At 33.8% G+C, this 25,136-nt stretch overlaps 1 protein-coding gene across 1 annotated transcript; it reads left to right on the top strand.

Moving 5' to 3' along the window:
* Positions 1–1,292: 1,292 nt before the first annotated feature.
* LOC143622655 (histone-lysine N-methyltransferase EZ1-like) lies at positions 1,293–24,936 on the top strand. Its single transcript, XM_077093740.1, has 13 exons — positions 1,293–1,406; positions 21,678–21,779; positions 21,877–22,181; positions 22,352–22,594; positions 22,672–22,732; positions 22,812–22,859; positions 22,964–23,118; positions 23,212–23,349; positions 23,541–23,631; positions 23,710–23,757; positions 23,837–23,967; positions 24,308–24,383; positions 24,722–24,936. The coding sequence occupies exons 1-13, from the start codon at positions 1,293–1,295 to the stop codon at positions 24,860–24,862; spliced, it is 1,653 nt and encodes a 550-aa protein (XP_076949855.1). The 3' UTR covers positions 24,863–24,936.
* Positions 24,937–25,136: the final 200 nt, after the last annotated feature.

Here is a 25,136-nt window from a genome sequence, read left to right as displayed (position 1 = left end):
ATTTATCTTTGTTCTTTTGCTCACTCGTGGATGGTAACTAGTTTTTCTTTCTATTGTGGAAACAAAAATATAAGAAATCAACATCTCATGATACTTGTAAGCACTTACGTCATCGACCGTTTGACCGAGCAGGGAAGCACATGGTATTCTCTAAAGTTAATCTTGTATCAACTCTAATTTTCTCAAAATCGAACGATCATTTTCGTAATCTGCCAAAATCCTATCATCATATGGAAAAGGGAATGGGAAGAAGATAATAATAATAATAATAATAATAATAATAATAATCATCATCATCTATATATCTATACTATATATAATACACCAAACAAGGTAAATTAAAACACTCATTTTTAAGTAATTTACAACACTTAAAGTATGAGGTACATGTGTTAGTAAGGGTAAACTTGTCTTTTAAACACAATCTACTCAACTTACAAGTTTGGTCACTCATCTTTAACCATATTATGTTTTTAATTTAAGTTGTAAACTAACTTCCCACCTATGATTTTTAAACGACTATAGCCTTTTCAAACGTTAATATTTTTTAAAAAAAATTACACCATTAAAACGAGCATTTTATTCTCTTTAATTTGGATATGATATTGTTATAATTTTTTTGATTTTAAATAAATTAATACGTTGCGTAGGGGTGTTGAGTGTTGGTTTTGATGGTTTTTAAGTTAAACTTGTGAGTCCAACCGTTAATATTGATTTTTTTGTCGTCCAAAACCAAACTCAACCATTGAAAGTTGAAACCGAATCGTTACTAACGGCCTGGTTCCAGTTTGGTTTCACAGTTTAAACTTTAATAATAAATTTAGTTTAACATAATTATTAATTTAAATGTACAATCAATTTTAACTAAACCCCAACATAATATGATACTTGAGAGGATCATAAATAATTATAATTTTAGCCATATAAATGGTAAATATTAATGGAAGATCTAGAACGTGAAATAATAACAACAAAGATCACAAAATGAATCATATTGCAATTATGTTAATTTGAAGTTTTATAGCCAATTTATTTGTAATAAAAAGATTTTGTTCAATTAAATTTTAACTAAATCTAATATATATTACAAAACATATCTAATAATTAATAATAAAAAACATTAAAATGCATTCAACATTTACAGTCTGGTCTAAATCTAATCAATTAACCCTAATAATCAAATCCTTTACAACTTTGCAATCTAAACCCTAATAATCAATCGGGTCTCATTCGTTTTCGTCATCGATCATGCCCTTGACCGAATACCGAGGTTCACAGCTTTTCCTGCGATGATGGTGTTAGAGTTCCGTCGTGGGCAGGTTTTCCGGCGGCCCGAAATAAAGAATGACAACTATTGTGAGTCAGTCGGGTGGTGCGGTGGTGTGTTGATTTTGGGTGGAGCGATGGTGTGCTGATTTCGGGTGGAGCGGTGGTGTGTTGGACAATTTTCGACCAATTAGTTTTTCCAGTGACCTAAATTAAGATTCTGGCGAACTAGATCTTTAACGAGCATCGTATACTCTATGATATTATAATCGGGGAAACTGACAAGCTGAACGGTTTATGGATTGAATAGGGAGAGAGAACTTAACTTGGTGGTTCTGGCGGTGGTAATGGTGGTTTCGGTGGTGATGGTGGTTTTTGGTGGTGAGGAGTGGCTTCCATGGGGGAAAAAGATAAAGTTGGTTGGTGATGGGGTTGTAGGTCGATGAAGAGAACTAAAGTTATTAGGGCTAACGAAAAAAGAAAATAAAAAAAAACTAAAGTTACTATTATGCCTTTGACTTAACGGACAAATTAAACGGGTTAACGAAAAAGTACTAAAATGGCCAGTTTATTTAACATGGGGTATCCAGTTGCGAAAAATTCAAAAAAAGTACTAAAGTTGCGTAGTTGTTCAAACCACAGGTACTAAAATGACACTTAACTCTTATTTTTAACCATTCAGCTCTTTAATAACATCATATTTTTAAGAAAATTCTTTAAATAGCCATTCCAATATACCTTATGTTTCCATTCTTGTCCATGACACCCATAAAATCCCAAATTAGCCACTAAAGAATCGTTAGACCGATGGTTATTTTATTTGACAGCCGCCAACAGTTTTATTCTGCCACCTGACGAAACTTGTGGAGGAGTAATATCATGCCAAATGCTCCTAAATTCCGCCGACCGACTATTCGGTTTAGTAGGCGACTAAACTTTAAATATAAAGGTATATATCTATACTATCTACACTATATATATAAAGCATGAGTGAGTGACCTCTTAAATTTTAAGAGGTACCAAACTCAATGCTTTATGTACAACATACAATGCATCAAAAAAATAAAAATTAAGGGCAATTAAGTTTTTTTATTCCTTTAAAATATACTTATAACTTTGGTCCTTCAACTTCATTACTTTTTTTGTAAATTTAGATAATAGTTAAACATATGCCCCCCTAATTCAAAACAAACTACCCCTCGACTTTTTTAACGGCCATATCTTTTCACACGGTAATATTTTTCTTAAAATAACTACATCATAAAAACGAGTATTTTATCCTCTTTAATTTGAGTATGGTATTGCTATATTTTTTTAGTTTTAAAAGGTTAACATGTTACGTGATTACCGTGTAGAACTGGTAACAGGTCGAGTCGGGTGAGATTGGGTCATTTGTAAAAGTGGATTAGGGTCAGAACAAGTCGATACAAGAAAAATGGTTAGTTTGGTTCGGGCTCGAGTAGACAGGGGCAGGTCAGACCGATGTCGAGTCAGAACGGGTTTAGGGCCAAAACTGGTTGGTTTACAAAAGTGATTTATTTGAAATTACTGTATATTTCGGGTTTGCTTCTTGATTTTTTTCACCGGTTACGCAGATGTCGTTGCTTACATGTACCGGAGCCGATAAACGCGTGTTCAGCACCACGTAACGCACATAACCAAATCTTGGTTAGCGCTCAACATACGCCCTGCACCGGTAATCGTTATGAATTACACGCGTGGTGTTGGTTAAGCATGTTTTAATGTCAGTAACGTGCATTCCGGGCCAGTTACGCGTGTTCAATCTTCAATTACACGCAACTGGCTTTGCACGAGTTACGTGTCAAATTTCGGGCTACGTGCACACTGTCATCAGATGCCGTATGTACTGACACATACTATACATTCAATGTCGAGTTACGTGCACAACTCCGCTGCATTGAACGCGCAGTCAGCTAGTATAGAATGAAATGTTAAGTGTTTTATATCTTTTGAATGTTTTATATTTTATATATATTGTAATATCGTTACTTAACTATTAATAATAAAAAATTAAGTGTTTAATGTTTATTTTTTATTATTATTTTTTAATTTTTAAAAGTTTATTATTTATAGTTTTTCTAATTTTTAATTAAAAAATAACCAATCACATTTGTCTGTATTATTTTTTATTGTTGTTATTACTAATATTAATTATTAAAAAACAAAATTAACAACACCTTCTTATATAAAAATTTAACTATATATTATATCAAATTCGACAACGTCGGGACCGATAAAGCCTTGTTTTTACCAACCTTTTTGATTTAGTTCTGATACTGTACATGTAACTGTTGCAACGGCCGGGATCGACAAGATTGAGTTTTACCAAGGTCTGGGTTTTATTGACCGAATACACGTCATTTTAATTATTTTATTTTTTTGTATGTTAATCTTTTTATGTTAATTCGATGATTTTATATTTTAGGTTTTAAAGCTTGGGTTTTATCAACGCTGTTTATATGGTACCATAACGGACGTAGCAAATACCGACCGGATTCGCGTTGAGTCAGCACCGTAACACCCGGGTTTTACCGACCAAATTCTCCGTGCAATGTGTGCAGGAAATCCAGTTTCGTTACAGTTACAACCTTTTTAATATGTTATTTTTTATATTATAAGTTATACGAGTGTCGCTTTTCTGTCTTGCGTTGACAAAATTAATTTTTTTTAATTTATTGTTGGTATCTTTACGAACTTAACCCATATCATTCGAACCCACATTAGTGCAACTCCACAACACAATGGGTAGAGAAAAATACCCAACCTACCCGGCGCTACGCTTCAGGTGTATTTTTATGACATTTTACAACGTGATTTCCCGAATTGAAATAATTTTCTTTCCTAATTAAAATGAGTGTGTGATTTTACACATTTAGGCCCTTGTCGGCCCATTTTTTGTTTCTTAAGCCCAAAACAATCCAATTTTCTTTAGTAGTCGACTAGTTGAATTACATAAGGCATAAATATCGAGCCCTACTCAAATCATAAAACCTAGTTTTTTTACCTTTCTTATCGTCTTTAATGCCCCTAGCGTCATTTGCCGCCGCCAACCCAAGCTAGCAATGTTTGGTTGCCGATGTATGATGAAAACAATCGATGTCATCTCAGAGTAAATCACTACTTAATTCTTGTTTTGTAACTCATATTTCCTTCCATATTGTTTTGAATTGCGTTTTGATAGTATAACAAACTTTCCCTTTTGTTACGAATATATCATAATTACTTTTACACGATTTTATTGTGAAGGATCCGAAGAACGCATATTTCGGTCATCGACAACATGTTGATTGCTCATAGTAATATGACAAGCATCTGGTGCCCTTATACGCTCCTGGTAATGTTAAACTTTATAGTTAACAAAATGCAACTTGTAGATCTCTTTAATATCATTAGTTATTATTATTATTATTATTATTATTATTATTTGTTCTATATATTGTCCTTTTATTCGTAAATCAAAATTTATAGTAACTGAACTAAATTTATAAAAATAAAATAAATATTCCCTTGCTTGGAGGCACAAATGAGCAAATGGGTACTGATACCGAATTAATATAGAACTTGGTATCGTTAGTAATGAGTTTTGAATTTTCGATGCTGGTATTTCTTGAATTTTACCGGTACTGAACCGAATATTTATGTACCAGTACCAAGAACCTGGGAAAATCTATAACGGTCAATACGTTACTTGGAGGGTATGTACTTCGCCCCTGACTTCATACAAAGCTTGGAGGCCACGTTGGGCCCGCTTCCAGGGTCATGACCATATTAAATAGTAAACTACACTATATATGCTTCATTTGCCTAACTTAATTATACCCCGTAACCTAACATACATACTTTAAAACTACTATTAAATCTATATATTTTTTCTATGCTATGATATATTTTTCATACACTTTGATACCACTAGACCATAAAACAATTAATATCCAACTAATTATACAAAATTAGGTGCCAAGCTGCCATAACTTAAAGGTTTTATTGTACTTTGAAAACAAATGAGGTCCACTTGACCAATGTCACTCTCTCAGGCATCCATTTTTTTCCGGCGACAAATTAAGAAGCGTTTCTTTCAATTTATTTCTCATACTTCTGCCGTTATATCTTACAAAAAGTCGGTTTCAGATTTCTTCAAGAAACATGACGACTATCATTGCCCAAGAATTTTTCTTAATCATCCGTATCAGGCTAGAAGCCAAAAGCGTTATCTTAGTTCATTTAGTCATATAGTGAGTATGCGCATCTCCCCCTAAGCGTAACTCAAAAGAGGGATCTAGAAAATCACATGATCAATCTAGGCGAACTTCTTAACCATGGAGTGATGTTTTCCTGACCGGGCACTTGAACAACTTTGCAAGGTCAGACGTAAGACTATCAAATTTTGTGTCATGCGTGAAATTTAAAGTAATGGCCTATCGAGATTTATCGCTTTTTAGAGTTATCGCGTACTACAATTCTCGCTTCTTATAGTCATCACAGAATGAGGGCTCGTTTCTAATGATTTCCATCGAGTATTCTTTCTTATACACGTTCCTTTACAAGTTGTAATTAAACCTGATCCAAAATGAGGGCTCGAGTTTTAATGCGTGACTTACTCTCTCTCTAGAACACACACTTTCTTGACTCCAACAAAAATCCATAGTTATTAAATCCATAGTTATTGAGATTTAACAAATTGTGAAATTAATATTACAACTCATAAATTGTTTCGAACTTGAATTCAATGCAGTTTTATTAATTAATTTAGGGGGAGAGTTAACGTACAATAATAGGTTATCGTACATTAGGTACGCGAGACCCTTCACCACCTGATCCTAATTGCAATTAAAACTACGCGGTGGCATAATTGTAATTAAATTAAAAAATACTTCTCGCACAACAGATCGTCATTTGCTGCAAGCCTTCAGCCATAATCAAATCATCGACAAAACTAAAGCATAATCAAAATCGATAAACCCATTATCGCTATAGTTTAATAATCTTCAAATTGATAAAAAATTGATGATTTAATCAATTGAATTGATGTGTAAGAGGGTTTAGAATCATCAATCGATTATGAAAATACAGATTAACACACTTAATTGAGCTATGATTAGGGTTCATGTTTAAACCTTATGCTCAAAGTTTAAACGCTCTGAATAAAATGAACACCAAAATGATGATTTAATCAATCGAATTGATGTGTAGAAGTATTTAGATTCATCAATCGATTATGGAATTGCAGAAATAATGCACTCAATCGAGCTCTGATTAGGGTTCAAAATATTATGTTTAAACGTTCTGAAACAAAACTGAAGACCTATAAACGTTCTGATACGTTCAATGAAGTTCTGGGTGTTAAAAAAATGAACATCTTTGAACGTTCTTAAACTTTCAATGAAGTTCTGGGTGTAAAAAAGTTTAGAAGTTCTGATAAAGTTTAGAAGTTCTAAGAAGTTCTGGGTGTTCAAAAAGGTTTAGAAGTTCTGAACTTCTAAACAAAACTTCTAAACTAACAAAAAATCAAACACCCGTAACATGAAATTGAACGCTGAAATCACTTCATATAATCTCGTAATCATCAAACAATTATCAATCGACTGTCAATTTGATCATCGATTCGATCATATGAACAAAATATGGAGCGTCTGCAACTGGGTTTCTACAAATGGCGCTTAAAACTTTAAACGTTCAGTTAAAACCCATCACTCAAAACTCAAAATTGATCAACTGAAACTTCAAATTGATGATTAATTGGACCAATTTCAAAGTTTAATTGATCAATTAGTTCAACAATTTCAATTGGTCAATTTTATCAACTGACCCGTAAAAAAGGCGCAACGAGGAAGATGGTGTTCACGACGGTACCGTCGATGGTCGCGACGGTGGATGCAATCGTTGGACGGTGACGATGAAGGTGGACGGAATCGATGGGAGCAGTGGATCAGAGTTGATGGGAGGAGAGGATCAGAGCAGTGGACGGTCGCGTGTTTTTTGAAATCGATGGTGTAGAAACTCGCGTACCTATTGTATGATAAGGGATTTTCGTATTCTATCCTATATCATTAGTTTAGATATATCTCAAACTATTATATGTAATTTTTATATATAATATATATTATTGTGTTATATATTTTTGTATACAATAAAACTAATAAAATTTATTAACAACAATTTGTTTAGGTCCGTGGGATAGTTTGAGTTTGATAGACAAAGCTCGGGATCATTTATTAAATAAACTTATTTTCAGACTCGAGCTCTTACTTAATCTCTTCGAGCTTTTAACGGAATTATATCGAATAGTTTAAAACGGCTTTTATCGTTAGTTTACATTCCGTCTTTATACTACATATTAGTGTAAATACAAAACATAACATTGTATATACAAAAACCAGTGCTTTAAAAACCGGTTCAAACCGGCCGGTTGAACCGGTTAAACATGATTTTGCACGGCAGGCCGGTATTGTGAGTATAGTATTTTTGGACGGTTTGCTAGAATGTTGAAGAATCATAGTGCGGTAGCGAAAGTATCGCATATGTTTAATAATGTGTATCGTTTTCCCTTACAAAAATTAAGTATACAAAATATACTGATAGTTGCACCGTTATTTGTTTTGGAATGTCTAACTCATGCATTCCCGATACATATTTTTATATCTACACCAATGTCCAATATTATACTATAATTTGTTTATCACTTAGAAAAAAAACATTCACCATACACTTATATCACTAGGCTATGAGCCCTTTGATGTCACCCATTTACTATTGTCAAAATCCAAGTATTTAAATTATCGAAAACAACCACCTTGAAAATCAGACGGCTTCGTCGTTCGGATTGTGGCATGGAGAAGCTTCCTACCTGGAAGGTGGCGCCAGAGAGGAAACTAGTTCCACCATGTACACTAGATTTCTATGAGATAAACTAGCTAGTGGATGTGTCTTTATTTGGTTAGCTATATGAAATGTTCTATTACAAATTAGAAAATCTTAGTGTGGAATAATATTATTGATTTTTTTAATCACGACGCTATTCAATTTACTATAATCTTGACACACTAACAAAGTCTTAATATACGTGCAACGTATACACTATATACATCTTCTCACATGTTGGCTAATAACTAAAGTAACTATACACATCTAGTATCTATAATGCATGTTACTCCACAAACATCTTACTAATCTATTAAAACAACACAATATGTACACATATCATTTACCTAACTTGTTCACACAAGATTTCATGTCATCAACTTTCCATGTATCTAATTTTCACATGTTCACAATTTAATTTTAATATAATAATTGACCATAACAACTTTCATTTCTCAAGTTTTGGTAATCGATTTTAATTTTAATCATTCTTTTATATTAAATTGTATATTTTTTTATTACAGTTTCTATATATTTATATGTCCTCCTATCAAGTTTTGAATTTAGTTTTTTTTATTTCTTTCAAACAAAATTTATTTTGTTGGCCTATCCATTAAAATTTTGAAAATCTTATTGTTTATGGATATGAACCTATATGATTATAATAAATAAAATATTAGTTTACCTGTATTTAGCACATTTATTTATTTACTATCTAAATTTTATTTAATTTTATTTAATTTCATTAATTGATGCATAATTTCAATTTGGGTTTCATTTTTTATTATAAATATGAAAGTTCTAAATGATTGAAAATTATAAATTAATTTCCCAATTTTCCCAAATTTGGTATAATATTAGTCAAACAATAATAAATTGATATAACGAGCATTTATGTCTATTAATCAATAAACACAAAAAATTAAATTATTCATTTCAAAATTTTAAATATTTTAATTTTATAATAGATGAATTTATCTAGATATTTTAGTTTAAAAGTTTAAACACCTAATATATTAACTTTATAAATTTGGAAACAAATGTTTATATCTTATAAATTGTTTAAATGCTATTTTAAAACCCATAAATTTTTGAAATAAATGTCTATTTAATAGGCTTGACTAACTCTTTAAGTTTTAAACGGTTTCATGATAAAATAAATGATTTTTTCTCAAAATAGAATAAAAACTTTAATTACTATTCATTTAAAATTATTTATAGAAATTATTAAAATCAAAATCTTTTAAAAAAATTTTTATATGCAATGTAATTAACACAAATATTTAATTTGTAACTAATTCAAATACTGGTTTCATTATTAATTTTGCAGTAATTATTCTCATTTTTACATCGTCGTCACCTCTTAAATTTACTTCTCCTAACCAAATTAGTTATTATAATAACCTTTTTATGTTATAATTTCATGTCCTTTAAATTTATAAATTTCTTTTAAACCTTTGTTACAAATTACTATCTACACATTTAATATGAAACTACACAATTTTTAAGGAAGTGGATGTTATTTTTATGAAAATTATGAATTTTATGAAATTTGAAAATTATATAAAGTTGTACAATTTTTTTAAACATTACAAATTTTTTTTATTAAAAAACTTGAAATTATACAAGGTTTTATTATATATATATATATATATATATATATATATAACACTTATCAAACTACAAAACATGAAAGATAACTTTATTTAAATTTAATTCAATAAAATCGGAAGGATACTGAAGTAAAAAAGAAAGAAAGAAAAAGGAATGAAAGCGAAACTTAACTTGCTCTGCAGCTTCAACTTGTTTTGGCTAGTCACTTAGCTGTGTAAGTTTTGTAGATGCTTCTTCCAATCTTGCATCATGTTGAATGCGAAGTAAAAGCTATAAATTAACTTTGTTTAAAATATTAAAGGATAACATAAACTTCATGTACAAGATCTCTATGAAATAAACAAGCTAGTGTGATGTGCCTTTATTTGCTTAGCTGACTAAAGAGATTATTAACAAATTAAGGAAATCTAATGTGGACTATTAGTGATCTTCTTATGACACTATATATTAAATTTACTATAATCGCCACACGCCGTAGAAAATGTTAATGCCATCCTCGGAATATACTCTATTTGGTATGTATGCGTATGCTTAAAACACTCATAAATAACTTTTATTATTTTTACATCCTCGTCACCTTGTAAATTTATTTTTCTATAGCAAGTTAATTTATCATAACAAGTTGTTTGGTTTTTATTTCACTTTCAGGTGCCTCAACCCCACGGCATGCCATAGGTGATTCACCGATGAGCCTGTATATGTGGTGGATCGATCTACACCACCTTGAATTGACTCAAAGAGTACAACGTACAAGCCCCGAACATTAAGGAGAACAATGCTACAAAAACTCGTTCACCAATGAAAAACAAAACATGCATTTCGGAATTTCATCAAATTAAAGAAAAACAAAACATGTTTTACCATAGAAACATCTGCAGATCCTTGGTCTGCTCTTAGATCGGGGATTTAGTGATGACATTGCCGCTGATAATCTGAATTAAGGAGAATGATGAGGGAAATGTGTGTATGTCTTAGAAACCCTAGGACAAAATCGACAGCTGCTATGTTCTGACACAAGTGAGTTTTTATCGCCGGATGTCGTCTAGGGTAAGTGTAAATGCAAATATTTTACTGCAGATAAATGCCATATGGATCTGAGGTTGTACTTTACGTGAAGTGGTGAGAATTTAAGGATAAGTTTGTTGTGGTAATTAATATTTTAACCTTTTCGATGTTTACTTTTTGTTTAGTCACCCTATTCATTGACCAAAAGTAGACATGATTAACGGAGTTTTTTTCCCAAAATAGTTTGGGAGGTAAAAATAATTACCAAGATTGGTGATTTTAAAAGTATTTATCAAAATAGGTGATTTCTTAAAAACTTGTGTTACTCTCTCGTAATCTTATTGGGTTATTGGATAAGAAATGTTTAAATTGTTTTTTAAGGGTTAAAAAGTCTCAATTAATATAAACATAATTTTATGGATCTCGATTTTATCACAATAATAATAATAATATTGATGTTTTTAATTCGCTATAAAGTATATATGACTTAAAAAAGGATTTTTAAATATAAATGTTTATTTTCTTTATAAATATCTTTTTTTGTTTCTTTAAATGTACTGTTATAAATGTTTTTGTTATTAACTTTTATATTCATTTAATATATAACAACGGTAATACAAATTTTTGCTTTTTATTAATTTCTTTCAATATACTTTTCTCCCTTATGTATTCTCAAAATAATTGTTTTTACAAAATAACATCTCTGTGAAACCGAACTACCTTGTGTTTCTAGATATAACACCTACAAGCACAATAACACCACACCAAGCAAGTTATACCCACAATCAAGCCATTCCTTTCATGGTTTCGGTTAAGACATCAAAACAAAGATTTTAACCGTAAAAATTCGTTTTTGACTCTTTTAACTCCTTTCTTGGACCAAGATCCCTTGTATAACTTGTATACATCACTTAATCATGTAAGAATCGGTTTCATCTCGGGTTTTCACCCATTTTTCACTTGAAACCTCATTTTCTCAAGATTTTGGAATTAAAAACCAAGATTAAACCATAATAACATGTTTATACCTTATGATTCTTGCTTAAAAACTTGGGTTTTGGATGAATGTTGAAGAATGTTGAGAGAAATGTGGAGTTGAAGTGTTAAAAAAAGAAAATGATATGTGTGTGTGCACCATATGGACCGATCGGTCCATGTATGGTGTGGGGTGGGGCCCACATCTCAAACCTTGGCCACACATTTGGATTGTGTAATCCGGATAATGTTGTGGATAATCTGGTTCAGTTCGTTTTTCGGTTAAACACTTAATTCGGCTTAAAACGAGGCTAAAACGGTCGTTTTTCGGCTTAAAAATAAAATTTATATAAAACCGATTTAAAAACTTTAAAAACTTAAACCATGACATTTATTGACTCAACACATCATATTGTCGGTCATTGTGCATCTTTTTCGGCTTGATCGATCTTCTCTTGCTTGGTTTGATGTTAAAGGTTTCGTTTATCGTACCGACGTACCAATAAATCGAAATCCTTTTTCTGTGCTATAATTCACTTATCCCGTAGCCTTAATACTTCGTAAACCTTACTAAACATCATATATTTCGTCTATAATGTACTCCCCGATTCGATCGGGTTTCAATAATCGTTCATCGGTTAATCGTAATTCCAATACGACTAGCTATACATTCGAGTATAATTCGTACTGTGAATCTTATATACTCGTATAAACACATTATAATTCATATATTCGGTATTAAATAACACGTAAATAGTATATACCGGCTAGGGTATACCTGAATTTGCCGGAATCGTTACAGTACCTAGCGTTACTTAGTTGGTCTTTAAAAAAATAAAAAAATGAAACCCAAATTGAAATTATGAATCAATTAATGAAATTAAATAAAATTAATAAAATTAAATAAAATTTAGATAGTAAATAAATGAATGTGCTAAATATATGTAAACTAATATTTTATTTATTATAATCATATAAGTTCATATCCATAAATAATAAGATTTTTAAAATTTTAATGGATATGTCAACAAAATAAATTTTGTTTGAAAGAAATAAAAACAAACCTAAATTCAAAATTTGATAAGAAGACAAATATAAATATATATATATATATATATATATATGAACTGTAATAAAAAATGTATAATTTATTATAAAGCAATAATTAAAATTAAAATCGGTTACCAAAACTTGTTAAAGGAAAGTTGCTATGGTCAATTATTATATTAAAATTAAATTGTGAACATGTGAAAATTAGATACATAGAAAGTTAATGACATGGAATCTTGTGTGGACAAGTTAGGTAAATTTTTTTTTTTTGAAAATTGACTTTCATTAAAAACAAACACAACCAACGACTATCACCAAGACGGAGATAGACGCCGAAAGCCAAAAACCAATAACAACAATCACGTTACATCAAATAAACACCATCTTTTCCAATCCACTACCCCTATCTTAGATCTATTTTTGTACCAAAGAAAACCCAAAGATTTTATATCCGCAACCATTTCTACCACCTTAGTGTTCTTGCCCGAAAAAATCTTTTCATTCCTAGCCCGCCAAATCCTCCAACAAATAATGATGACAATGCCATGAATAATCAATCTCTTGTTCCCCGTCGCACCACTAACCTTATGCACTTCCACCAAATCATTGACATGGAAAACAAAAGATCTAGGGATGTTGCACCATGAACCAATCGCATTCCAAACGGCCATAGAAATGAAACACCCGGTTAACAAGTGCTCGAGCGATTCCTCATTACTCTCACATAAAGCGCAACTATGATCATCACAATGCAAATGACGCCTAGCTAAAGCCTCCTTGGTTGGAAGACAATCCAGAACGGCCCTCTACATAAAAATATTACATTTTTTCGGGACCCAATCGCTCCATTGAAAACCGAAACTCCCAGCATCCACAACGGACCGCACCATCCATCTTTTAATCGACGAAACCTCGAACTCTTTGCAGCTACCAACCGCCCAAGACCATGAATCTTCACGGTCAACCATCACCACCCCTTGAAGGAGATCTTCCAACTCTTGCTTCTCGATCACCTCCTGTTGGGAGCAAGGAGCTCTAAGCCAATCCCACACAATGCGACGAGAGGATCCAATGACCACCAACCGATCTGCTAACAAGACATTTTTATGTTTTTCTACCGCATATAAGGATGGATACTTGTCCATAATCGGCGCCGAACCCAACCACAAATCCATCCAAAACCGAACTTGACGACCATTACCAACTGTGGCCCGGATCACTCTATTAAAACCCACACCATCAACCTTAAATTTGTTCCAAAACATAACACATTTCTTCCAAACCCCGGGAATCTCATTATTAACCGGAGCAAGCCCCCAACAGCGCGAGGACCCGTGAATAGACAACACTACTCTTCTCCACATCGCGTGATGATCGTTTAGAAATCTCCCAAGCCATTTAGTAATCAGCGCTTGATTATTAACCTCTAAACGAGCGATACCTAAACCCCCTTCTTTTATAGGTTTGGTGACTACCTCCCAAGTTAGGTAAATGATATGTGAACATATTATGTTGCTTTAATAGATTAGTAAGATGTTTATGGAGTAACATGCATTAAAGATGCTAGATGTGCATAGTTACTTTAGTTATTAGCCAACATGTGAGAAAATGAATGTAGTGTATACTTTCACGTATATATATTAAGACTTTGTTAGTCTATCAAGATTATAGTAAATTGAACAGCGTCGTAATTAAAAAATCAATAATATTACTCCATACTGAGATTTGCTAATTTGTAAATGAACACTTCATATAGCTAACCAAATAAAGACACAATCACTAGCTAGTTTATCACATAGAAATCTAGTGTACATGGTGGAACTAGTTTCCTCTCTGGCGCCACCTTCCAAGGAGGAAGCTTCTCCATACCACAATCTGGACGACGAAGCCGTCTGATTTTCAAGATGGTTGTTTCTGATAATTTAAATACTTGGATTTTGAAAATAGTAAATGGGTGACATCAAAGGGCTCATAGCCTAGTGGTATAAGTGTGTAATAAATGTTTTAGGTAGCGTTTGGTATGCTGTAATCATAGAGGGAATGTAATGATTCATTGCTTGGGAATGAAAAATATGGTGTTTGGTTGCTTAATGGAATGGAATCATCCATTACACATGAAATCACATTCCATAAAAACCATTCATTCTCACACCCCTTCTTTTTTTTCATTCCATCCTCATTCACCATACTTTCTTAACAACATCACCACCTAACAACATCAACCACCACCACTACCATAGCCACCACCATCTGCCGCCACCTTCGCTGTATCCACCACCACCTCCGCCACCACCTCTGACGCCACCACCACCACCAACACCGTCGTCACCACCACCGTCGTCGCCACCACCGCCACCTTACCACTAGCGCTACCACCGCCACCGTTGTCACCGTAACCACCACTACCATTTCCACCGTAACCACCGCAACCATTGTCACCGTCGCCGCCTGACTATCACCGCCACCACCACCTGACCTCAACCATCGTCGCCACCACCCTACCATCGCCATCACTACCAATGCTACCATCGCTTGACCACCGCCACCCCTCCCACCACCACCACCACCACCCTTGACACCTGACCGCCACTACTACCACCGTCGCCACCACCATTTTTTTTTGTAAAATAACTTACTCTGAGAAAATGTGTTTTTATTATTTATATTTCATTCCTATAATTTTTTTGGATACCAAAAAACATTAACTAATGATTCATTTCATTCCCATAGGTTAACCAAACAAGACAAGTGAATGGTAATGATCCATTTCATTCCCTTGTTCATTCCATTCCTTCTCCCATTCCATTCCCCCTTCATTCCATTACCTCCAACCAAACATACCCTTATTTCTAAGTGAAAAAAAATCTATAGTATAATATTGGACATTGGTGTAGATATAGAAATATGTATTGAGAGTGCATGAGTTAGACATTCCAAAACGAATGACGGTGCAACTATCACTATATTTCGTATACTTAATTTTTGGAAGGGAAAACGATACATATTATTAAACATATGCAATGCTTTCACTACCGCACCATGATTCTTCAACATTGTTTATTTCTTTCTATATGTCTTCTAAAAGGAAGAGGAGAAAATAGTACAAACATTTTTTTTCTATCATTCTGAGGTGGCGAACACGAAAGGAAATGTTAGATGAACGATGGCCATGCTACACACAAAAGGAAATCCTTAATGAGCATGGATAGTAAGAAGTGTCGTAAACCAACAAGCATGCCCGCTAAAAATCTCACATGTAGCAAAATTATTGGTAGAATCAAGAGAAAATTAGATGTATACAAATCATACCTTTATCCTAAGAAATAAAGAAGTTGTTTCTAATGAGAACCTCGGCTCTATAAAAGACCTGGATAAAAAATCATCGTGCAAAAATATATATCAGGTTTCAAATATATAGAATTAGAAAGTTACCACTAACATGAAACGTGAAAGAGTCATACAAAAATTATCATACAGAATTCGAGATTAAAAAAAATCATCGTACAAAAATATATATTGATGGCTTCTAAATTTTAACAGTGTGTATGTGCGTGTAAAATATTTAATACAATAAATGTTTACCATATATTATGTACAAGACTACACGAACTGTAAGGCCCCGTTCCCGGTAGCCCTACTTTAACGTCGGATTTACTCATAAACACAGTTCTACAAATCAGAGTTTATTAAAGCTTTCGCGGAATATAAAACATCAATCATCTGTTACAAAACATTTAATCTTTATTTTAAAACCATAACGTAAAACATCATATTTAAAACATCATTTCTTCTATCTTCAGATGCCAGCCGTTCAATCCATGCCACGTGTCATCCTCATGCCATCTCGATAAACATGTATACCTGCGTACATACTAAAAGTCAGCTACGCTGAGTGAGTTCTAGTTAATCAGGCAACACACAATACATTCGTATATCATACATACATACATACCCGAAGATACATATCCATACTTAGTCAATTACCCTACTACCATACATACATACATACATATCTACAATCACTAACCTCAGACTACCGAGAGTACGTTCATAGTACGCTGTCTATACCTGTACTCAAGGTCGTGAACATGTAAAAGGTCCGCAGTCCTTACCTATGCTCACCATTTATGGTAGGTGCAAGGTCCGCAGTCCTTCCCTATACCATTCTACATTAACAACACGTACAAAGTCCTCATTCCTTCCCTATGTTGCAACCTAAACCATAGCACGTACGAAGTCCGCAGTCTTCCCCTATGCTACCAGAACACAAGTATAGCACGTATAAGGTCCACAGTCCTTTCCTGTGCTGACGCCTATCTACAATACGTATAAGGTCCGCAGTCCTTATCTACGTTGGCGTCTATCACCTATAACCATAGCACGTACGAAGTCCGCAGTCTTCCCCTATGCTACCCCAACACAAATATAGCACGTATAAGGTCCACAGTCCTTTCCTGTGCTGACGCCTATCGACATTACGTATAAGGTCCGCAGTCCTTATCTACATTGGCGTCTATCTCCTATAACACGTATAAGGCCCACCGTCCCTATCTACGTCTACATCTATTATCTACATCACGTATAAGGCCCGCAGTCCTTAACTACACCATCACCAGCCGAGTCTAGGTCCAATAGAAGTTGGAGGGATTCGCCATCCTAACTTACTATGTCGAACGTAGGACTCACATACCAGTAGTGTACCTGTATACACATACTTCACATATACAATAATTACATTATAGCATAAGAACACTCTAGGCGTTCTTTACGTCATTCATTTAACAACCATACCCCTTGTCGATACGTGCAATATCCGAAGATCGTTCACGCCCCGACAAGTGTTCATTTGTAATGTTCATACATCTTCCATATATAATATTCATACCTTTTTTTTATAACCTGACAGTACGCGCAATATCCGAAGATCGTTCGCGTACCGACAAGCAATCATTCATACTTATCACATATATCACATATGGCATACACTTATCACTTAGGATAAATGTATTAACAACACATCGAGTATGCACACAGCCCCGAAAACATAACAAGGAATGGGGCTAGAAACTCACCTGAACTCTGCTTCTTTCTCCGATAGTTAATCCCTTCATCAACTGTGCTTGGCTGACTGTATAAGTTACACGTATCAATACTCATCTGATCTAATCTAGTGGCCTAGTATTAGCTTACTTGTACTTAGCATTATTACGGTTTTTCCTTTATTTTAACATTCATTTATTTTATCTCCTTAGGTCCTTACGATGCATGCCATCAAGTGTATACACGTATATGTAAACATTTACAAGTCGCCAGGTATCCGGGTCTCAATATAAGCGAACTTAGATATATAAGCGAACTTGTATATAAGCGAACTTAGATATAAGCGAACTTGTATATAAGCGAACTTGTATATATAAGCAAACTTGTTATCAGTCAAAATTAACCAATAGGCGAACTTAACCAGTAGGCGAACTTATTCAGCAAGCGAACTTAACGTGCAGCAGCTACGGGTTTGGTTTTAACAACATTCAAACCTTGATATGATGTTAACCATTCCCGTAAACGTTCCCACATCCATTTCCGGATAAGTCTTAACCCGGGGAACCATAAAGTTTGGACCTTTAGGCTTAAAACGTTCAAAACTAGATCTAGGGTTTATTTAAACGAGTCGTTCATAACCATGAGTTCGTTAAGTCCATTTTAATATTCAAGTTTGCAACTTTACGATTTGTTTAGACCCGAGCTATCATCCTACCAATTTTCATGTAAATCCGTTCATGAAAAGTAAACCTTTTTAACAAAAACGTACATTTGAGGTTTTTGTTTGAAATCACTCGAGATGCTCAAAACCATATCAAACGAACTCCGATTTGAGTGATTCAAGCAGCCACGGAACTGTCTCATCCCGATATACAAACCCATCAGCTCACCTTCGCCAGAACCAGCCGCTACAGTCGCCGGAATAGTGTAACAGTGGCCGGAAATCTTCATTTTGAGCTGCTACGGTTTTGCTGATAAAAATTGTACTTCCCGACCTCTGATCGAAGATCTAATCGGTGGGAATCTTCATTTATATACCGTGAACACTCATTTAAAATTTGGGACCGATCCGACGGCTAGATCTCCGGGAATCTTTGTGTCATTGTGGGTGGTTTTCTCAAAAACGGGAATTGAGTTAAGTGTGTGTTTTGATGGTGGAGGCTATGGTGTAGAGATGTATGAAAATTGAAAGGATTAGGGTTTTAAGGGGTATTTATACTCCCTTAAGCCCATGGACCTAAGGCCCATCTTTCCTTTTTGGTTCATAATTAACTCCATCTAATTAGCCTACTTATCCTTCCATCCTTATTATTTTATAAATTCTCTACTAACTCAAGTAAACTTTTCCATCATAAATAAATAATATATTAAATATTATTTTTAGAAATTCCGGGATGTTACACGAACACCCTTAAATTTAAAAAAAATATCCAGTGGCAAAATTGTAAATTCATTCAATTTAGGGTTTCATTCGTCTCTTTCCATTCCACAATACATAATCCACCTTCAATCTCACAATACCATATGCGAATCTAATTTGTCGGTTTCTTGCTCAATCTCGCTCAAGCTATAGCTCGTTCAACCGAAGTTACATGTTCTCACTAAACAGGGCATAATCAATCATGATCCCAAAATAATAATGGAGTGTAATCAGTTTAGAACCTGATAAATAATGATAACGAGGATAGGTATAAGGATGAAGAAGAACAACAACCATCCAATTGATCGATGATGAAATTAACTTTGATTGCACACTATACAAAAAACACTCTAAACAAAAATGCATAACGTTCATAACAAAATTGTTGACCTAAACGAATTAAAATTACTCTCGGAACAAATTTGAATGATGATGAATAACGCTCGTAACAAAATTGCTAACCTAAATGAATTAAAATTAATCTCAAAACAAAATTGAATGATGATGAAACTTTGATTACACACTATACAAAAAATCGCTTAGAATAAAATTGTTGACCTAAACGAATTAAAATTACCCTCACAACAAAGTTTAGTTAAGTTCATAACAAAATTAAGGTTCAAATCAATTATGCTATATTACTCACAATTCATATTCAATTCAAAATTGAAGTTGATATGAGGACTGATTGATGATTTCTACATGATTTAAATTGATTTCATTGGAGAATTGATAAAACTGAACATAGATTTAAGCTTGTGGAATGTGATGAAATTGACAAAGATGATCTATCTTAAGCAATTTATAAGCGAATCAATGAATTAGATCGTTAAATTAGATTCATGTTTAATTACAAATCTACCACCACATGAAATTGAAATCGACGCTTGGAAGTGTTGCGTATGCAATGTACGATAATCAATTATTGTACACTAACCCTATATGTGTGTGTGTGTGTTTGTGTGTGTGTGTTTTTAACTTTTTAAAAAATTTAAAAAAACTTCATAATCCTTTATAAAATGTACACGTTTATAAATTTTTGGAATTTTTAAATTTATAATAACTAGTTTATTTATAATATGTCGGGTTAATAAACTACATTAGAGATGATGTTGAATGTGCATTGTTTCTTTAATTATAGTTAGTTTAGTTATTAATTAACCAAAATTTGAGCATGTGCATGATTTAGGAGACATATATACAGTGAGAGTAAATTTCCATGGATATCATTAAATTAAAATTCAGTGTGGAGAGGGATGGGAAAAATCAGTACTGGTATCAAAATCGGTACCAATTTGGTACCATGCATCGGTATCGAATTGGTACCTAAGTTTTGAGTTTCGGTATTGGTACGGTACCGGTACGGGACGGAACCGGTATTTCCTGAATTTTTACCTTCAATACCGGCCTCGTCCCGGTCCCATACCGGTACCAAGAATTCGTGATTTTCCGGATCGGGACCGGTCGGTACCGGTACGGTCCCGATCTCATCCCTAGTGGAGAGTATAGTAAATTTAATATTGTCGCTAATTGTTCACACTTAGACCACACGTAGTGGCTAAGGGGGAAAGCACCCCCCCCCCCAATCGGTGGATCTACCTCATAATCACCTCAACTTTTCGCTGGCAGTATAATTTTTTTTTCATTATGGGCTTGTTTTTGTATTTCGCTACCCCGAAAAGATATTACACTAGCCTTGTTTGTTTAAAGCTCAACCAATTTAAAAGTTCAAATCAAATAAACATCGTTAACCTCTTTTCTTTCGTTTGAATGAGAAACATCAAATAGAAACAAGCTCAAACAAAAACAAGCTCAACAGAATCATCATTTTTTAATCAGTTCAAATCAAATAAAGCCTAAACAAAATGCCTAAAGCAAATAGAAACCATTAACCTTTTTTTCTTTCTTTCGTTTGAATGAGAAACATTAAACAAAAACAGGCTCAACAGAATCATCATTTTTGAGGTTGAAGTTTTTAATACGGTTTTGGATATGCAAATTCAAGAAAATTGATATAGATTTAGTGAAATCTTAACTAGTTTGTAAGAAAATATGTCTTGTTTAAATCTATGAGATACGTGTTTTCCAAGTTTGACAACGGAAATGGCACCTGAATGATTTTAGTAATGAAGAAAGAGGGTGTATTTTGGGTGATCGTACAACCTTTGAGTAAGGGTGGAAACCAGAAAACACACAGTTTTTCCTTTGGTTTGTCGAATATTGAAGCTAGCGTTGGTTTTACCGACTGCAATGGCGATCGTTGAAATATGTTTTTGTTTCGTTTACATTGTATGAAATACGGTAAAAAAAATTTTGAACGTTACCCCTGAGATATATGTCTAGATCCGCCACTGCCCCTTCCTTATATATATAGCTTTTACTTTATAAATTGTATTTGTAATTTAAGTGAAATTTTCATATTCAGCAGGATGCAGGACTACAAGAAACAACTCCAAATCTGTCACAACATGCACAGGTTAGTGAGTCACAAAAAAAGGAAACTGCAGCTGATCGTTTTGCTTATATCAAGGTACATACTTACAAACTATAACAACTTAGTTCTCACAATACACGTTATTATCTTGAATAAATGATATTTCTAATATATTGAATTGTAACTCTTGTAGAAAAAAATGGAAGAGAATCAGATGAAACTCGCAAACGACGCTAAAAAGAATCACATGATGGCGGTCGACAGAAAAGATTTAGGGAAAACAGATAGCGGTAAAACAACCGACAATTTATTGACAATGAGGATGAAGCAGGCGATCGATATGCAAAATGGGGTGGGCATAAGCGCCACTCAAAATGGCAAACATGCTTCGGTAGTTCTTATGAGACATGGCATTGCAGTCAAAAAATCTGTTCGGCCTATTACGCTTCCAAATGTAGAGAAAATACCTCCTTATACCTCATGGGTGTTCTCGGATAGGTGAAGTTGCCTTTATTTATTGATTTCCTATTTCTTGTATGTTTCTTAAAAATCAAGTCTTATTTAATGTTATGTTACAATCCTCTCATCATATTTGTTGGTCCTTTTCCTTTTTACATGAATTACTGGCTATGGTTTATTGTTTAATAAGTGAATAAAATTAAATGCAGAAATGAAAGAATGAGAGAGGATCAATCTGTGTCAGGCAAACGGAGACTATATTATGACTCAGAGGAGGGTGAAACACTAATATGCAGTGACAGTGAGGAAGAAGCTACTGATTATGATAATAATAATAAGAAGAAGAAAGAGTCTGTTGAGCCTGCTGACGAATCATCTAACTCTGTATGTGATTCAGCAGCCCAACGCTTGACTAGAAAACCTTGTGAAATCATGAATCTAACAATGTTCTTGCTTGTAGTTTGTTCTATATTTAATCTTTTCTTTTCTTCTGTTTGGTATATATCATCAAACATTGTATACAGGAAAGAGATAAAGATCTTGAAGCCACTCAGAGTTCATTCAACAAATCATTCTGTCGCAGAAGCCTCGTAAGGGTTGTCATGATTATTTATGTTATGTTCATGGTTAAGGTTTTTTTATGCTCTAATCTCGTCTTTTCGTTTTCAGATATTTGGGTGTAAATTGCATGGGAGTTCACAGCAACTTATATACCCTGTTAGTCGACCATTTTTCATTTCATTCAGCTAAATTTACTTGTACCCTATGGAGCTAACAATTAAAAATACTAATTTAATCTTCTGTTACTAATTACTCAATAGGGCACTACACGTGTTCGGCCCCATGCAACGAGGTCCAAAATTTCTGAAAATGATTTGGAATGTTGTCGTCAATACAACCCCTGTGGATGTCAATCTTCATGCGGGGACGATTGCTCTTGCCTTAGAAATGGCACAGTTTGTGAGAAATTTTGCGGGTAACTAATGCTTTATTAGCTATAATTTATAAGGTTTTATTTGTCATATGTTGTTTTCATCTTAACATGAGTTTATCACTTTTTTTTCATTAGATGCCCCAAAACTTGTAAAAATCGTTATAGGGGATGTTATTGTGCCACTGCCAAAAGCAAGTGCAGAACTCGCCAGTGCCCTTGCTTTGCTAGTAATAGAGAATGTGACCCTGATGTATGTCGACACTGCTGGATCAGGTGAGACATTTGTTATTGTCAAGACTATGAGAAAATAATGATATTCTAGTTTTTTTAATAAACTTTTGTGTTGTGACATTTTATTATGATTGAGAACTACAGGTTAGTTCCAAAACAGCCCATAAACTTAATTCGAGCAACTTAACGTACATAACCATCCAAACAATAACCAAACTCTTGATACTTTGCAGCTGTGGTGACGGGACTCTTGGAAGCCCTTCTAAGGAAGGAAATTTTGAGTGCGAGAATATAAAGATTCTCCTTAAACAAAGAAAACAAAAGGTAACTATTGTTTCCTCATCCATATAACTTAATTTTAAGAGTAATAATATCATTTTGTAACCATATATGTTACCACAGGTTTTACTAGGAAGATCTAAAGTCGACGGTTGGGGTGTTTTCTTAAGAGTAAACTAACTACTACTATCATGCTTGTTATTACATTTTATTACATTCTCTATGTGGCTCACTTGTGGTTTTTCTGCAGAATGATGTAGCTAAAGATGAATATTTGGGTGAATACACCGGAGAATTGATTTCACATCGGGAAGCTGACAAGCGTGGAAAGATCTATGACCGTGAAGATTCTTCGTATCTCTTCAACCTTAATGACCAATATGATATACTATGATTTTAAGAGCGTAAACATGCTCGAGCTTGAATCGTTTAATTTAATGGAGCTTGACTCATTTCAAGCTATTAATTTATCCAAAACCCGAGCTGGTTACTTGAGAATATTTTGAAACTCGAGTTTGGCTTAGAAGTTTTTGAAGCTCAAGTCAGCTTGTTTGTATATTATTTATCAAACAAACTAAGTTTATGGCCCAGGTTTGGACTAAAATCTGTTTATGCTCAGCTAAATTCTGAGTTTTTAGCAAACCATCTAAAATAGATAAAAGGCATCCATGTTTTTCCCCTCTTGAGATATTAACGCTTTTTTTATTTTCTCTATGTAGTTCGTTGTGGACGGAAAGCATGTTGGCAACAAATTTAAATTCATCAATCATTCGCATAAACCGAATTGTTATCTGAAGGTATCTATACATCTATCTAGTCATACTACACGCTTCATGATAGTTGCACCATAAATACATCGACAACAGTGGGCCGAAAACCGGTAGCTTGGTGGGTTGGGTGATATGTGAGAATGAGTTCCTCACAAAATGTGTAATTTCGGTAAAGTATGAAGTCCACCTGAAAAACCTTTTTGAATAACCGCTTTTAGGATATTAATCAATACACTAAACATACACTTTAGGTAGCTCTAGTCTCTCAGTCAGCTTCCTTTGAACTATGTCATGTGTCTGTTTGACCCATTGATAAAACCAAATCAACATTTGACCAATGTATTATTTGAACGTCCATTTGACAGGTTATTAAGGTGATGGGAGACCATCGGGTCGGCGTATTTGCTAAAAAGAAGATCTGTGCTGGGGAAGAACTGCTTTGTGATTATTGTTATGAAGACGATAACGCTCCTTCTTGGGCCAAGGAACCCGAGGACAATGATTAGGAGGAAATATACGGTACTGCTTCTTCTAGCAAAAAGGCCAAGAAACACTTATAGTACTGATTTCACCAGGATAAGGGAATAAGAGCATCCACACCAAGCTCCTTTTCCCTAGGTTTGAATCTACATGGCAATTGACAAACTTTTAGAACACAAACTTCCTTGTTTTGGTGTGAAGGTTTTGGGTGTGAAGTCCTTCTCTACAAACTTGCAAAGAACTAGTGATGTGGCACTCCCTCTCACATACACACACATATATTATATATATACACACATT

The sequence above is a fragment of the Bidens hawaiensis genome, unplaced genomic scaffold (assembly GCF_021521415.1).
Source record: "Bidens hawaiensis isolate Kalapana, Puna unplaced genomic scaffold, B.hawaiensis_p1.1 tig00003241_1, whole genome shotgun sequence".
Taxonomy (NCBI): domain Eukaryota; kingdom Viridiplantae; phylum Streptophyta; class Magnoliopsida; order Asterales; family Asteraceae; genus Bidens; species Bidens hawaiensis.
Note: the sequence above shows the minus strand (reverse complement) of the source record. Positions and strands in the feature narration are given on the sequence as shown.

What these genes read in the sequence shown, in the direction of transcription:
- LOC143622655 (XM_077093740.1), top strand. Translation starts at nt 1,293, where the DNA reads ATGGTGTTAGAGTTCCGTCGTGGGCAGGTTTTCCGGCGGCCCGAAATA. An exon ending in GTTGGGGTGTTTTCTTAAGA is followed by an intron (nt 23,758 to 23,836) that starts GTAAACTAACTA and finishes GTTTTTCTGCAG; the next exon opens with AATGATGTAGCTAAAGATGA. An exon ending in AACCGAATTGTTATCTGAAG is followed by an intron (nt 24,384 to 24,721) that starts GTATCTATACAT and finishes TCCATTTGACAG; the next exon opens with GTTATTAAGGTGATGGGAGA.